At 32.6% G+C, this 14,444-nt stretch overlaps 1 protein-coding gene and 1 long non-coding RNA gene across 14 annotated transcripts in view; one reads left to right on the forward strand and one right to left on the reverse strand.

Moving 5' to 3' along the window:
* The window catches only part of LOC126759580 (uncharacterized), a 497,180-nt gene that overhangs the window by 455,611 nt on the left and 27,125 nt on the right, over window positions 1–14,444 (forward strand). Inside the window, exon 8 of the long non-coding RNA XR_007667019.1 lies at window positions 13,498–13,652. This is a non-coding gene — a long non-coding RNA (uncharacterized LOC126759580). The remainder of the gene's footprint in view (window positions 1–13,497; window positions 13,653–14,444) is intronic.
* The window catches only part of LOC126759520 (proton channel OtopLc), a 138,437-nt gene continuing 128,846 nt past the window's right edge, over window positions 4,854–14,444 (reverse strand). For 9 of the 13 annotated variants that reach the window (XM_050474364.1, XM_050474359.1, XM_050474363.1 and 6 more), the window contains 5 exons: window positions 13,539–13,650; window positions 13,074–13,234; window positions 8,938–10,415; window positions 8,511–8,871; window positions 4,854–6,203 (listed from right to left, as the gene is read on the reverse strand). In XM_050474364.1, the coding sequence (XP_050330321.1) occupies window positions 6,063–6,203; window positions 8,511–8,871; window positions 8,938–10,415; window positions 13,074–13,234; window positions 13,539–13,650 (2,253 nt within the window). In that variant the 3' untranslated portion in view covers window positions 4,854–6,062. The remainder of the gene's footprint in view (window positions 6,204–8,510; window positions 8,872–8,937; window positions 10,416–13,073; window positions 13,235–13,538; window positions 13,651–14,444) is intronic. The other 4 variants (XM_050474360.1, XM_050474370.1, XM_050474371.1 and 1 more) reach the window with 1 other exon arrangement.

Consider the following 14,444-nt stretch of genomic DNA (forward strand, 5'->3'; position numbering starts at 1 on the left):
TAGGCCAGGTTTTTTGTTCTGTTTGAAAAATGATAAAAACTTTCAATTTTTTTAAGTTTCAGCAAAAGCGTAAAAGCTCCTGGTAAAAGTTGAAAAGAAAACAAGAAAATAATCGAAAATTCCTAAAAAATATAGCTTTTAAATTTGCTCGTGTAGAAATGGAGTAGCAAAGTTTGCTCATATTACAATATATCTCATATTTTACAAATGAAGTTGCAAATTGTCTTTAATATGCGGTCTGTATGTATGTAAATATATATAAATGTACAAATTTATATATAAACGGCAGTGTTCTTACGTGTTTATTGAAGGTGAATATGCTATATATGTTTAAAAAATGATGACTTAAATCGAAAGCTCTCAAAAATCGAAGAAAACTCTTTATTTTGTCGGATGCTGTATTGTGGAAGAACGCGAGTAGCGATTTAATCGAAGAAAACTCTTTAACTCACTGAAATGATGTAAGCTCTCTACAAAGCTTTTTGTAAGCTTTTTTTTAGGTTTGATTGAGTTTCAATTGTTGAAATGACTTATGAATTTGGGTTCCTTATGTAATTGAAAATATTAAATTTCATTACTTTTTGGATTATGTTTTTTGAGTTTGGTAAATGTTTAAAATATTTTCTTTTACTTTTGCTCCCCCTCGAAAATGTATGCGCTTCAATGATTTGAATATTTGTTTGTTTTGTTTTTGTTTTTCAAAATAAGTGCGACGATTTTAGCTGTTTATATATTGCTGTTGCTTTTGTTGCTGTTGTTTTTTGTTTACATTTACGTGTATAACTCGTTTGTAAGAAATGTTCGTATGTATGTAATACTTAGAAATTGGTGGGTTTCTGGTAAACTTTCAATATATATCTGTATATATAATATATTTTGCAATTGTTTGAAAAAGACATTTTCACATTTTTCGCTAATTTTTTTGTTGTTTTTGTTTTTGTAATTACGAGTGCGTTGCCAATATATTGATTCGCTTTGTATGCTTAAATGCTTTCAGTATGTTTTAGAATGTGTTTTTTTGGTAATTTTGTTTGCTGTTTTGTTTGTTGTAATTTTCTTTCTTTGTTGTTTTTGTTTTTTTCAATAGATTACAAGTAAACAGTTTTTAGATTTTTACTCACATACATATTTCTTCTTGATACATATTTTCGCTAATTTGGTATATAATTTGTTTTTGTTTTACGACAAAATGCAACAATTTTCCTGCGCGCCTTTTTCGCTGCTATAAACATATTTAATAGTTATGTATAATGCTGTTGTTTATAGATTTTATCTTTTAAAGTTCACTACTAATATTCAAAATGGACATTTAAAAAAGTTGATTACTTTAATTTATTTTATTTTTTTTTATTTTTTTAATTATCTTAATTTTTTATTAATTATTTTAAATTTTTTCGTTAATTATCTTAATTTTTTTTAATTTTTTTTATATAACTTTTATTACTTACACTTTTCCGGCTTTGTTTTGTTGTAACTTTTAATTCTATTTTTCTTTTTTTTAAATACAAATTTCATTTTCTTGCAATTTCCATAATTTTATTACACAATTAATATTAATTTTTTTGTTTCCCACCTTCGTGTTTATATAAAAAATCTTCATAACTACTAAAAAACTCTGGTTCCAATTAAATGTAGGTATTTAAATTTACCGTTTTTTCTTTGACCTTTTACTTCATTCTATCGTCAATTGCTAATTCTGCTATAATTCTGGCCTCTCCGCCTGCTTGTGTCTGCGCAATGCCAAAAAAAAAACAGCTTTTATTGAAATTATATAAATGTCAATTGATCACAGTTTATTGTTGTTATTTACTATGTATGAATGTATGTATGTATGTATGTATGTATTTCTAAAGTTTTCTCTGTGCTTTTCCTTCACGCTGCTTTTGCTTTTCACACTTACTTTTTCCATTTATGATGTGAGTGATGTTGTTGTTGTGTAGTGATGATATTCATGATTTTTGTTGTTGTGATGCAAATAACACTGATCGGTTGTTTATATGTAACGTGCTAAATATACTTACTCAATGTTTGTATGGGGTAAATTTTTTTGTAAATGAAATTCTTCGGAATAATCTATCAACTGCTGTAAAAAATTCGAAAAATGTTTAAATCTTTACGTCCTTAAAGGATTTTATAACAGTATTTCTTAAGCATTGGAAAGCTTCCACTATTCATATACTTATGAACATTTTATTTGCAGCACCCTTTGATAATCGATCTGTGAAGCTGTTAGATTTCATATAAAATAAATATGACATTATGAGGAACTCCTACCTCTTAACTCCTTATCTAAGGACATTCAGCTAAAGTTCGAAGACAAAACTTTCTCGTAACTTAGTAAAAAAAAAGCGTAAAAGCTCTCAACAGAATCTCATATCCACTAACTTAGATAGCATAGCTCTTAGTATACTGAGAAGCTCGTAAAAAGACAAGTCAACTTTTTCTGATTATCATTATTCAGTTCAACTAAGGAGAAAGTTGTAACCATAAGACCTGGCAGCATTCACAGTGCCGTTACAATCAGTAAATATTTAGTTAAGCGCAGCTTTTTCATTAAGTCGTGAAACTATTTGAGTATAATTACTTAAACTACAAGACTTAACTGAATGCTCTTCTTGTTTCGCTTGAACTTTCTGCCGCTTTTTACGAAAAGCTTTTACTTTAATACTTTTTGAAAGCTTTCCCAAGAATTTGTTTGCTTTTTTGAATGCTCTTCTTCGTTTTGCTTCAATATCCTGCCGCATTTAACGCAAAGCTTTCGCTTTAAATAAAGTTTATCATAAGAACTTGAATACTTTTGTGAATGCCTTTCTCACTTTGAATTTCTTACCGTATTTCACTCTATTGTTTTTAACTTAATGAAAGTTTTTGGCGATAATTTGGATCTTTATCTGAATGCTTCTCTCACTTTCATTTGAAATTTCTACACCATTTAATTAAATACAGCATTCCCTCTAAGGAGCCTTCGCTTAAATAAAAGCTTTTATCACGAAGTTATTTACTTTTCTGAAAACTCTTCTCGCTTTCCTTGGAAGCTCCTGCTATAGCTTACGCAAAGCTTTCACTTTAATGAAAGCTCTTCACAAGACATTGGATACTTTTCTGAATTCTTTTATAGCTTTCCTTAGAATTTCATGCCACATTTTTTACAAAGCTTTCACTTTATAAAAAGTTTTCACTTAAATAAAAGCTTCGCACAAAGATCTAAATAATTTTGTGAATTCTGTTTTTGCTTTCTCTATAAAATCCTGCTGAATTTTACTCAAAGCTTTCACTTTAATTAGCTTTTTATTGAAAGCTTTCCAAAGTTACTGAATCTCTTCTAGAGCAAGTGATTAATGACTGAGAATATGCCTATCTTTATGAAGATGAATGAGCTTTTTGTTGATTTACGTCTGTGTTCCGCTTATTTCATTTAATCTGTGAGCTGTGAACTGAACTCTGATTCCTAGTTATATCTGTAACATACAAATATCATAGACTTTAATTAATAATAATTAAGATTATGCTTACACCTCACATTTGTTTGTTTAAAAATACGACTAATAACACCCTTTATTATGTATAGTAAAATTTATACTCCAAGCCCATTTAGTATAAATAAATTTTGCTTTTGAAATTTGTCCTTTAATTTCGCAGTTTTATAGAAAATAAATAAACAACAATTGTTTTTATTAATTATTATTTTTTGTTTGTATTTTTATATTTCATATTAATATGTTTGGGTGTCTGTATGTATATATAACTTTAGTTTTAATATACTTAATATTAGTTTTCACTTTTTGTTTCATTTTGTTTGATTTCTTATTTCTTTGTGTGGGAGTTAGATATACATATGTATATGTATGTCGTATGTTATGAAAATAGCAATAAATTGCAAATAATACAACAAATAAATATAAGTTTTCGATTGCAACTTTTTTCACAAAATATACACAAAAACAATTTTTGTTTTTTTTAATAAATTTTATGAATATATTATATAAATTATTTATGTTATTAAAAAACAATTAATTATTACTTAATTAAGTAATCATTAATTATTTAATTAATAAAAAATTTCAATTTTAAATAATTTATTCAGTAATTAAAATTAAAATTATTTAAAAAAATTTAATAAAAAATTAATTATTAAAAAAATATTTAAAAAATTAAGCAAATAAATAATATTTTATTAAAAATTAATTAATATTTAATTAATCAAAAATTAATTATTTTTTAATAACAAAATATTTTAATTAATTATTAGAAAATTAAAAAAAAAATACTTAAATAATTAAAAAATAGTAGTTAAAATATCTTATTTAATTAATTATTAATAAAATTAAAATATAATTATTAAATCAATTATTTTTTTGATACTATATTTAATAATTGATTATTTGTTTAGTAGTTATATTTTTAATTACTGAATTAATAAATTTTTTTAAAATAAATTATTTGTAATTAAAAATGTAGTTACTAAATAAATAATCAATTATTAAAAATAATATCAAAAAAGTAATTAATTTAATAATTAATTACATTATAATATTTTTATCAATTATTTAATTAATTTTGTTTTAATAATTAAATTAAATAATAAATTGAATAAATTTTTTTTGCTAAATAATTAATTTTCAAATATTATTGAAAAAAGTTTATTAAATAATTATATTTTAACTACTTTTTTAATTATTTAAGTAATAAATTGTTTGAAATAAATAAATATATTTTTAAAAATTAATTTTAATAATGAATTTAATTAATTTTCTTTTGTTAAATAATTAATTTTTAATAATTTTATTTTTAATTTAAGTTTTTTATTAATTAAATTATTAATTTTTGAATTAAAATTTTTCTTTTTTAATTAAAAAAATTTTTTTGTTCGTACAACTCAATAACGTAAAGTGCATAAAAAGCATAAAATTATATAACGTGCTTAATTTTCAGCTGCTCCTGCTTTTCCTGCATATCAACACTCATTTTTTACATAAGAATTTAAATTATCAAATAATTTTTTAATTAAGTACTAAATAATTCACCGCGCAGCCGCAAAAATTGCTTTTCTGCTGTACGCTGCTTGCCGTGCGGCGCGCATTTTCTACGGCGTATTCTATAAATATGACTTAGCACTTAAAAAGTATCGCATTGGCTGCCTAGCAGTAAAGGAAAATGTTGTTAAGAAAAAATTATTTATGTTTTTTCTCAAGATGTACTCCCTACAAAACAACAAATTGCATTTAAAGTACTTTTATTTTTATTATTTGCTGTTGTTGTTGTTAATTTGTTGTCCTCCAGTTTATTATGCATATTAAATAAAATATTACATTGACTTAAAAATTAAATTTTATCATGAAAATCTACAAATTGTACTCGCTTAACTATAATTCATAATTAATAATTGTTATGTGTTTGTTTTTTATTCAAAAGTTTTTTTCTTTGTAATAATTAATAAGTAAAATCTTAACATTACACTTAAATATACAACTCTTTTGGTCTGCACGAAGTCAGACGACAATGCATAAATTGATTTGCCTTAATCGTTTAATTTGCGTTTATTTCATTTGCTGCTTTTCAATTACTTTTTCTTTTTGCTCTGCTATTATTTCGCTCAGTGTATGAATTTATGTTCGTTTTGTGTTGCATGTATATGTGGCTTTGTGTGTATATGAGTGGTATGCGCGTAACCGTTCATTTTTCGCAATGCTTAACTGCGAGTTAAACTTAAACGTTTTACGGTTACATTTTGCCGTTTCTCTTGTACGCTCTCTTTCTCCTTCCACACTTACATATTGCAAATATTTACTTTTTAATACATTTTCATTGTTTTACGCTGCTTTTACTGTTAATTCTGTTTATTATTTTCAATTTTTTCTTAATCTTCTCTTATGCTTGCTCCTTCGTTGCGCCCCAATTACTTCACTTTATTTCTCTTTTGGTTTATTTTATGGTTTTGCTTCGTGTTTTTTGGTACCTTTTTCGCAGTTTGGCAGTTTCGTTCACTGGGCACTACATACACCTCTCTTTTGATGTGCTCCAACATGTATTTAGCTTCTCTTTGGTGCTTCCTTGGCAACTGCTTACTCCAAACGTGCCTTGTACGTTGTCTTCCAGATCTCAGCCAGTGCTACGGCGCTGTGGAAACGATGGAAAATGCAGAGTGGCAGTGTGACGCGTTGAATTATTGACCATGGCACAAAGCCGTAGAAGTCAAGTTGAACCTGTGTTTTTGGTGGAGCAGAAGAAATTTGAGGAAGAGATCAAATGAGAATGTGTTAAAATTTATTTATATTCAATTTTCATTTGCTTTTAATGCACTAGTGTTCTACGTAACATCGAGAAAGTGCAAAAATGTACGCAATACATGAAGATATGAGAAGTGAAAATGCTTTAAATTAATTTCGTTTTCAAAATCAGAATTTTATGTACATATATATACAGACATAATGTTGAACCATAAATGATAACTTTACTACAAACGATATATGTATATATAAGTTGCAAAAAAATCGGTAATATGTGTATGTATGTTTGAGTAATGTAGAAGGTTTTAAAAGAGAGACTTTATTTAGATGCAAGTATAACCCTGTGGAGTAAAATTTCTTTTCCTTTCAAATATGGTGAACTTAGTGCCTGATCAACTGTTTTTGAGAACTTCCTTCTTCATTGCTTCAATATGAAGAAAGCCTGCGCCTAAAGTCATTGTGCTTCGTAGTTCATGGTGGACTTGCTCTAACTGAACGATTGTACCAAAAGAGGTTCGGAAAAGTTTGAAGATCTAGAACTGGAAGCAGTACTCGGAGAGAAGAAGACAAGAAAAGAATTTGCGGGAGTCACTCAAACAGACGTTCCAAAACTTTTAAAAGTAGTCAGATACATTCAAAAGCAAAGAAATAGAGCGCCATATGAATCGAAGCTCCTCGGTAGGAACTAAACGCGGGTGGAACAAATACTGGGGAACGCTACCGACAACAGCGCGTCAAATTGAAGCTTCAAAAGTTGCAAGAACGGTTAAAAACTATTTGTAAAACAGTTTTGCCTCAGCCGTCTTATATGCCAGACCGTACACCTTCTCTCTACCATTTGTTTGGCTCGATAAGAATGTCTTCATTAGAAGATCAGAACAAGGTATGAAAAATCGGGTTACTCATTCTGTTATTTAGGGATGGAGTCCTTGTACTTTAAAAAATATGGGGAATATTTTAGATTCAGCTGGGTAATACTTTGATATACTATTTTACACATTCTTCTTAAATACACATTCAAAAAACGTAGTTACAGACCCAATATATATATATTTTTTGGCACTAACCGAAAGTCTAAACCCGTCAATTTGAGACTATAACTCACAAATATCTTACCACCTGTGTACCGATCGCTAAGGTATTAGTACAAAGTATTACGCTTGTAGTAATCTTTATCAGAAATATAGATTCACTAAAAGACAAAGAAATCACCGCCATTAACAAGACCAGAATTATCTAAAACTTGAACGAAAGGATATAATTTATCTCGAAGCTTTTATAGGAATAGTGTCGCTATTCCATGAACAAATGATCTCGAAGACATGAAAAAGTTTGAGTGATTATTTTCTATCATACGCATGAGTATGAGACCTTCGGATGTAAATCCAAGTCATAAGTTGTGATACTTATCTTTAAATTACTAAATTCTGGAATCTTCGAAGTATTTCTGGTCTAGTCTCGAGATGAATTACTAGAGTATTGTGTGGATAACAATATGTAATATAATAGATTTTCGGACACAGTTTTTACGCATCGCTCATAATAGCTTAGATTCAGGTTAGAAAATTTGCAATGGTCTCCTACGTGGTATTGAGATTTGTTCAAAAAGGAGTATTCACCAATTTTATTGAACTAATGGTTGCCGCCGAAAAATCAAGGTAGTTGAAAAACCACTAAAAATTACGTTTTGATAACTTTCGGAAGGAAGGATAGACTCTACTGAAGGGCTTTAAACATGATACTGTTAAAAAAACTTGTGAGAACCTCCGGAACAAGTTTTAATTTAACAAACGGAAAAATTTAATTTATTTTTATAATTATGAGGTCAAACTAAACACAAATAACGAATTATTTATTTAGGACATTTTTGAGACAGGCTAAGTTCTATATACAATTCTAATTCAAAACTTAAGTGTATGTTAACTGGAAGGCACCTGAGAAGCCTGATGTATATAGGAAACAATGTGAAAACACTCGACTGAGTTGAGGAAAACTAACTTCAGAAAAGGGCGGAAGACGAAACAAAAAATTAAAATTTTGATGATTTCAAAAACTTGTTTCAATATTGAATAATACTACACTACAGATAATAACAAGCAAGTCATGCAAAAACTTCAAAAACACATACTCTTCAAAAACCATAAAGCACAAAAGTCATCATCGAAATGTATGTCCTTCAATGCTTCGCGGTTACACAAAATACTTATGCGTTTTGTTTTTGAATTTCGTAAAAAAGACTTTCTTTTTTGCGGTAAAACATATCTTCATATATCGCTCACGTACATAGCTACTTACAGGATTGGCAAATACTTTTTGAGCTTCAAATGTGTAAATAGCAAACATAGCCACATTGCAGATCAGCAGGAATGTGACGATTTGACGGCCCGGTTTGCTGCGATCATGCTCGGGCAAGTGGACGCGACGACGCGAAACATCGGCAATGAAGAGTAATTGCAAGATCACCTGGAATACCGCGACGGCGCTTGTGGTCATGACTAGAAGATTCGGTTCGCTTTCGAGCGCCTTCAAACTGCCGGCGATGACGCCAAATATCGAATAGGTGAAGAGGCCGAAAGCGGAGATGCGTAGCAGAATGTCATTGAGATTGGATTGCTCTTCGCAGCGGAATTTCAGATTTTTAACTCTACGAGAGGACGAAAGAAACTTGTTAAAAATGTTGTTGTAAGAAGTTGAATAATTTCTAGATTACCTAATAAAACCGATGATTATGGCGAGCACAGCGAAGGCCATGAGTATGCAATGACTTGCGTCGGCAAGGTAAATTGCTAGCAGCGAGAACTGCTGATGACGCACCAAGACGAAGAAGAGTATCAGGCAAATCAAAGCACCTACCAACAACAACAGACCAAAGAATAACCCTTTTGACGAACCCACACAATCGACACGTCCCGAACGTGCCTGATGAGCCATAGCGACAGCGCGACGTGACAACATCACTTCCAAACGATGCTCCAAATCCTCATCGTTCATGCGGCCCGGATAGCGGCCAATATGCTTCCACATTACATACAAAACAACCGCACCGATTAGTGAGTATTCGATAATGAAGGGATACAGGAAGGGTGCTGAGTCGTAGACAATAGTACCCATAATATCGACACGTCCGCAAGCGGTCGAATTCAATGTGCCAATGTTCGAGGAGAGTGCGGCGGGATAGATATTATCGAGACTCTCCAAACTGTCGAAGCTCACAATGCCAGTCGATTCAGGGTGCGAGATTTCCGAATAGGTTTGGAAGTTATTCATGCCAGGACCAAGTAAATTAGTCATTACATTCAATGCATTCTCGGTGGTGGTAGAGGGTGTGCTTGTGGTAACCGTGGTGCTAGGCGTGGACGAAACAAAATTACTAAAGAACGAAGCAATGCCCGTACCAAAACTGGTGGACACCGATTCGGCGGTGGTTGAAGCTAAGTCGGCTGCCGGGCCATGTGTAGAAGACGTCAGATAATCGGTGGCGACACTTGGGGCAGCAGTCGTAAATGCCGAGTGCTCGAAGTGATGTCGGAAGGGTGTCTCAGTGGTCGTAGTTGTTGTTGTCGTGGTGGTAATAGGGCTGCTCGCCAGCATTGTGGTGGTCGACGGTGTGGTAGGCGTTGTGCCCAACGTGGTGGTCGTGGCAGCTGTTGTGCTCGTGATAAACTTCTTCAACTTGCGTGCCATAGTAGTGCTTTGCCACTGATACGATGGTGTGGTGAAATAGGGACGTTGGGTAGTAGTGGTAGTGGTGGTGGTGGTGATGGTTGAGGTCAATGGTTTGGTGGTGGATGTGAGCAGCGTGGTGAGCGCTGCATTGGCATTAGCGCCCGCAGCAGCGCCCATGCCCAACGACTTGGAGATGCCATCAACAGTTTTGCGCACCAATTTCGAGAGTACATTGTCGGTTTTGTAGGCATTGGCGGGCAGTAAATCCTCGCCGTCCAGCACCTCAAATTCCTCATTCGGACCGGCGTGGGTGCGCAGAACTGTACCAGCATGACGTAGTGCATGTTGACGTATGGACTTGGCAATGGACGAGGCTTCGGGATCGGGTTCACGACGTTGATGATAAAGTGTGATTTCGAGTAGTGATTCCTTGACCAACGTACGTATCCAAACGCAAATATTTGTGGCCACAACATGCATGAGGCCAAAGCGTGCAATCACCTTGAAACGATGGATATTGAGCTGAAATTGTAGAGGAATAAATTACACGAAAACTCTTGACAATAAGTGTGTTTTGATATTTCTTCTAAAAATAACTGTTTAAAAAGCCATTTGGGTTTAAGATGTTAGTGTACATTAATGATAAATGACATGAAGCATTGAAATATGGAAGTACTGTACCTGATATGGCGGCCTAGTCTGCATATGAAAGGATTTTGTTCGAGAAAATGGAATTAAAAAATTTTGGGTGAATTTGGAAAATATTTTATTGCATGCAATGAATTTGTCGAATTTCGAATCATGCTTAACTCGGTACTGTATTTAAATAAAAATATTTGTTAGATATTACCAAAAAGTTATACCCAAATGGCTTCTTAAACTTATATTCTAAATATTGATACTTTGTTAATCCGTGTGTTGCGCTGTTAGTCTATGCGACCGTATAGTTAGTATAGCAAATAAAATTAACACTTCACTTCTAATAGCTTATAGTGTCAGATAAAATATCTCCATATATGTCAGTATAAGCTTAGATTTCTTGAAGCCAACTTCGGTAGATTCTATTCTAAATGACTTATTCAATCAAATTTCTGGCTAAGTATACTTGAAGATCACTAGGCGTGGATATTTTTTCGAATCGTGAAATCGATAAAAAAAAATTCATAGATTGGATTTTTTTTAGGTTTCTTTGAAGTTTTATGTCCATATGCCAATTAGCGAATGTTTGGCAGTTGCTTGTTTACGACACGACAAGTTTCCAATGAAATGACGGTCGAAGGATGGTGCCAAATGTAGAAGTGCACACAAGTGAGGAAAGTTCTCTGAACTCCATTAACTTCGGAGTGGACAGAAACGATTCATATGGCTCAAGCAGCTTACGACTTCCAGTCTTAGACCAAGTGGTATCTTCTGGGTAGCCAAAAAACACCTGTTTGAAGGCGAGCTAAAGTGAGAAGGCAAAACCCATTTCCCAAAGTAGTGTGCTGGGTTTAGGACCCGCCACGGAATAAACGTTCTCAATGTAAAGAAGAAAACATAATCGGATGTGAAAAAACCCTTTTGATCCAAACTCAATAAGTCACTCATTATTCCCGTCCCGCTGATGATCCTACAATCATCCAACATACTGGTGTCGAGACATGGTTATACGAATATGATGTAGAAACTGCATGGCGCCCCTAAAAATGAGCCGATACTGAAAAAACAAACAAAATTCGCTAAAGGCACACAAGGCCATCACAGCCGCGACTTATAACAAGTGTGTGGAACATTGGCAAATATAGTGGCCTCTTTGTTGCTTTAGATATCCTTGCCGATAGAAGGTGCTTTTGGCCTGCGGTCATACTTAGGCATATCTTATTTATTTTAGGACTTTTAGCGCAAAATAATATTTATTGAGGACCGAGACTGCTTCATTAATAGTCTTTGAATACTGGTCTATGTATTATACAAATCGTTGATTATTCTGGAAGACAGATCTAATAGTGGTCACTCGATTAGTTGGTAAATCCTGGGGCTGCAAGGCAATGATTATCAGGTGGTTGTACACCATGATCGTGCGATCGATAATCACGTATGGTGGGTGGCTTAGGTCCTAATAGCATCGCAGACTTCGGTAGAGCTCCAACTATCGAAGCTGTAACGACTTGCATACATACGTATGCATGACGGGTGCTATGCGCAAATGCCCGACGGCAGCACTTGAAGTCATGCTTGAGCTCACACCACTTCACCTAATTATCGGTCAGGAAGCCAAACACACAATGCTTCAAATGATAGCAGAAGGGTTTGGCAGAGGTAAAGTAATCTCATCCCAGTGGATGAAGAACTTTAGTGGTGTAATATTATTGGCTCTTCTCCCAAGTGACTGCATTGCCAAACGGGCAAACTTCACCAAGAAGTTCAAGGTTTCCCTTAGCAGTAAGGATCGCGATGGAGGAGCAGGCATAGAGAGATATTGGCAACAACTCCAAGTCATGCGCCATGCAAAGTTGCTAATGAGGGGTTACAACCACAGCATGTTTAAATACGTAATCAACTTTCACAGTAAGAAACTCAGGCTACTTGTCGCATTCTACACTAGCTACTGTAAGCTCAAGAAGCACTTATATAACATGAGCCTAGCTACTTGTGCAAATTGCCGATTCTGCGGCAGAAAGCTTGAAACTCCAGAACACTTGCCAATTGACTGCATAGCAGTCTGCAAATTGCAGGTTAAAACCCTTAGATACATGTTTCCAAGAAGGTATCACATCACCTCACTTGCACCTAACAGTATATTGGAATTTATCAATATGCTAGAGCTAGCTGTGGTCGTTATGACTTTAGATCGCGATTTAATTCTCACCTAGTTATCTTATCTTATCTTAGTCATAATTATCCTGTTTCTATAGCCTTGCTGAGCCTAAACCAATGTTTTCAAAATTATATTTTCTTTTCAATAATCAAAAATAATGCAATTCTATAGAGAATATGGTAACGTTGCTCCATTACCTTTCCTTACATATCCTTAAGAATCAGATTTCAGTATAATACTAAATCTTCAAATCGTTAGTGTGTGTGTTTTGTGTTTTTTTTTTTTTTGCAAGAGTGGGGTATATGTCTAAAACTCCTTTCTATAACAACCTTAGCTTCAAGCATTTAACAATTGTCGTATCATAATATTACTATTTTACTCACTCTGGCATTCATGAATATGAAGTACATCTGCATAAAGGTGAATATCATCTGCAACAATGGATTTACGCCAATCAAAATGTGATGACACGGTGAATCGAAAGGAATCTCGAAGAAAGAGCCAAACTCCAGTCCAATGTAGATCATGCCGCCCAAACCAAAGGCTAATATAAAAAAGAGGGAAAAATACAAAATATTAAGTTATTAAACTCGATTTTTGCGGCATTTATTTTTAATAAATTACAAATACTCATTGACTTTATTGGTTCAGAAATTCTAAATTTAATTTTTTAAACTTAAACTTAGTTTTAACGTTTATTTTATATATATACATATATATAATTTTATATGCTCATTTTTGTTATAAAATCAAGTATTTCATCACTTTAATTATAACTAATTTTTTCTTTACAACTTTATTTTCTAGTTTTCTGTCTCCGTATAAACCGTTATACCACTTCCACTTACCAATCGCGCCCACACGCAAGAAAAAGCTGCCGTGTGTGGGATCACTGTGGGTTGTCTTGCGTTTGCGTACATTCTTCGTGGTGACAGCGACCTCGGCTTCAGCTTGTGAATCCTGTGAGTAATCAATTATTGAATTTGTTATTTTTCTTTTAGTCTAAATAGATGCACATAAATTCAGAATGCAATAATAGTCCAAATAGTTACAAATATTAGTATGCCGAGTAGTATTTAGTCGGTTAGTTTGTCGGAATTGTTAATAATATCTACAAATAAACATACTTCTGATGCAATGATGGGTTAAAGGATTTACTAGCAGTGCGCTGGATAGTGTGTTATGTGGTTAATTTAGTGTTATCAAGTGTTGAGTGTTAGGTTTTCATACTTAATACCAATTCATTCCAACATCCAATTACATACAACACTTTATACATAATGAAAGTTATAGCGGTTCATACATATATATATAAACAAAGACCTGACTTTTCCAATATTTTTTGAATGAATTCATTGCACTGATTTCTGTTTTTAACAAAAATGATGATTATGGCGGATGATTAAGAATTGATTTCACGACTTTTTGATAATATTGAAAACTCAAACCCATGGTTGATATAAAAATGTATTTATTGTTGATTTTTTTCGAATCACCTTTTGATATGATCAGATATGTTCATTCGTGTAACTTTTTTCGCTAACTTTTCGAAGTTCAAACAAGCAAGTGGGCACGCTTTAATATTTAAAAAATCTTTAACCGACTTCAAATATTCCTGCCATGTTGTGAGGCTACTGAATGCAGATCTCTGTTATGTATAACTATCTTAGTAATGTTAGATGTCAAATCTGATGTAGGGAAAACAGGTTAGTAAAAATGAGAACTTGAATTTTAGATGGACCATTTTAAAAATA

Source organism: Bactrocera neohumeralis, chromosome 5 (assembly GCF_024586455.1).
Source record: "Bactrocera neohumeralis isolate Rockhampton chromosome 5, APGP_CSIRO_Bneo_wtdbg2-racon-allhic-juicebox.fasta_v2, whole genome shotgun sequence".
NCBI classification, from domain to species: Eukaryota; Metazoa; Arthropoda; class Insecta; order Diptera; family Tephritidae; genus Bactrocera; species Bactrocera neohumeralis.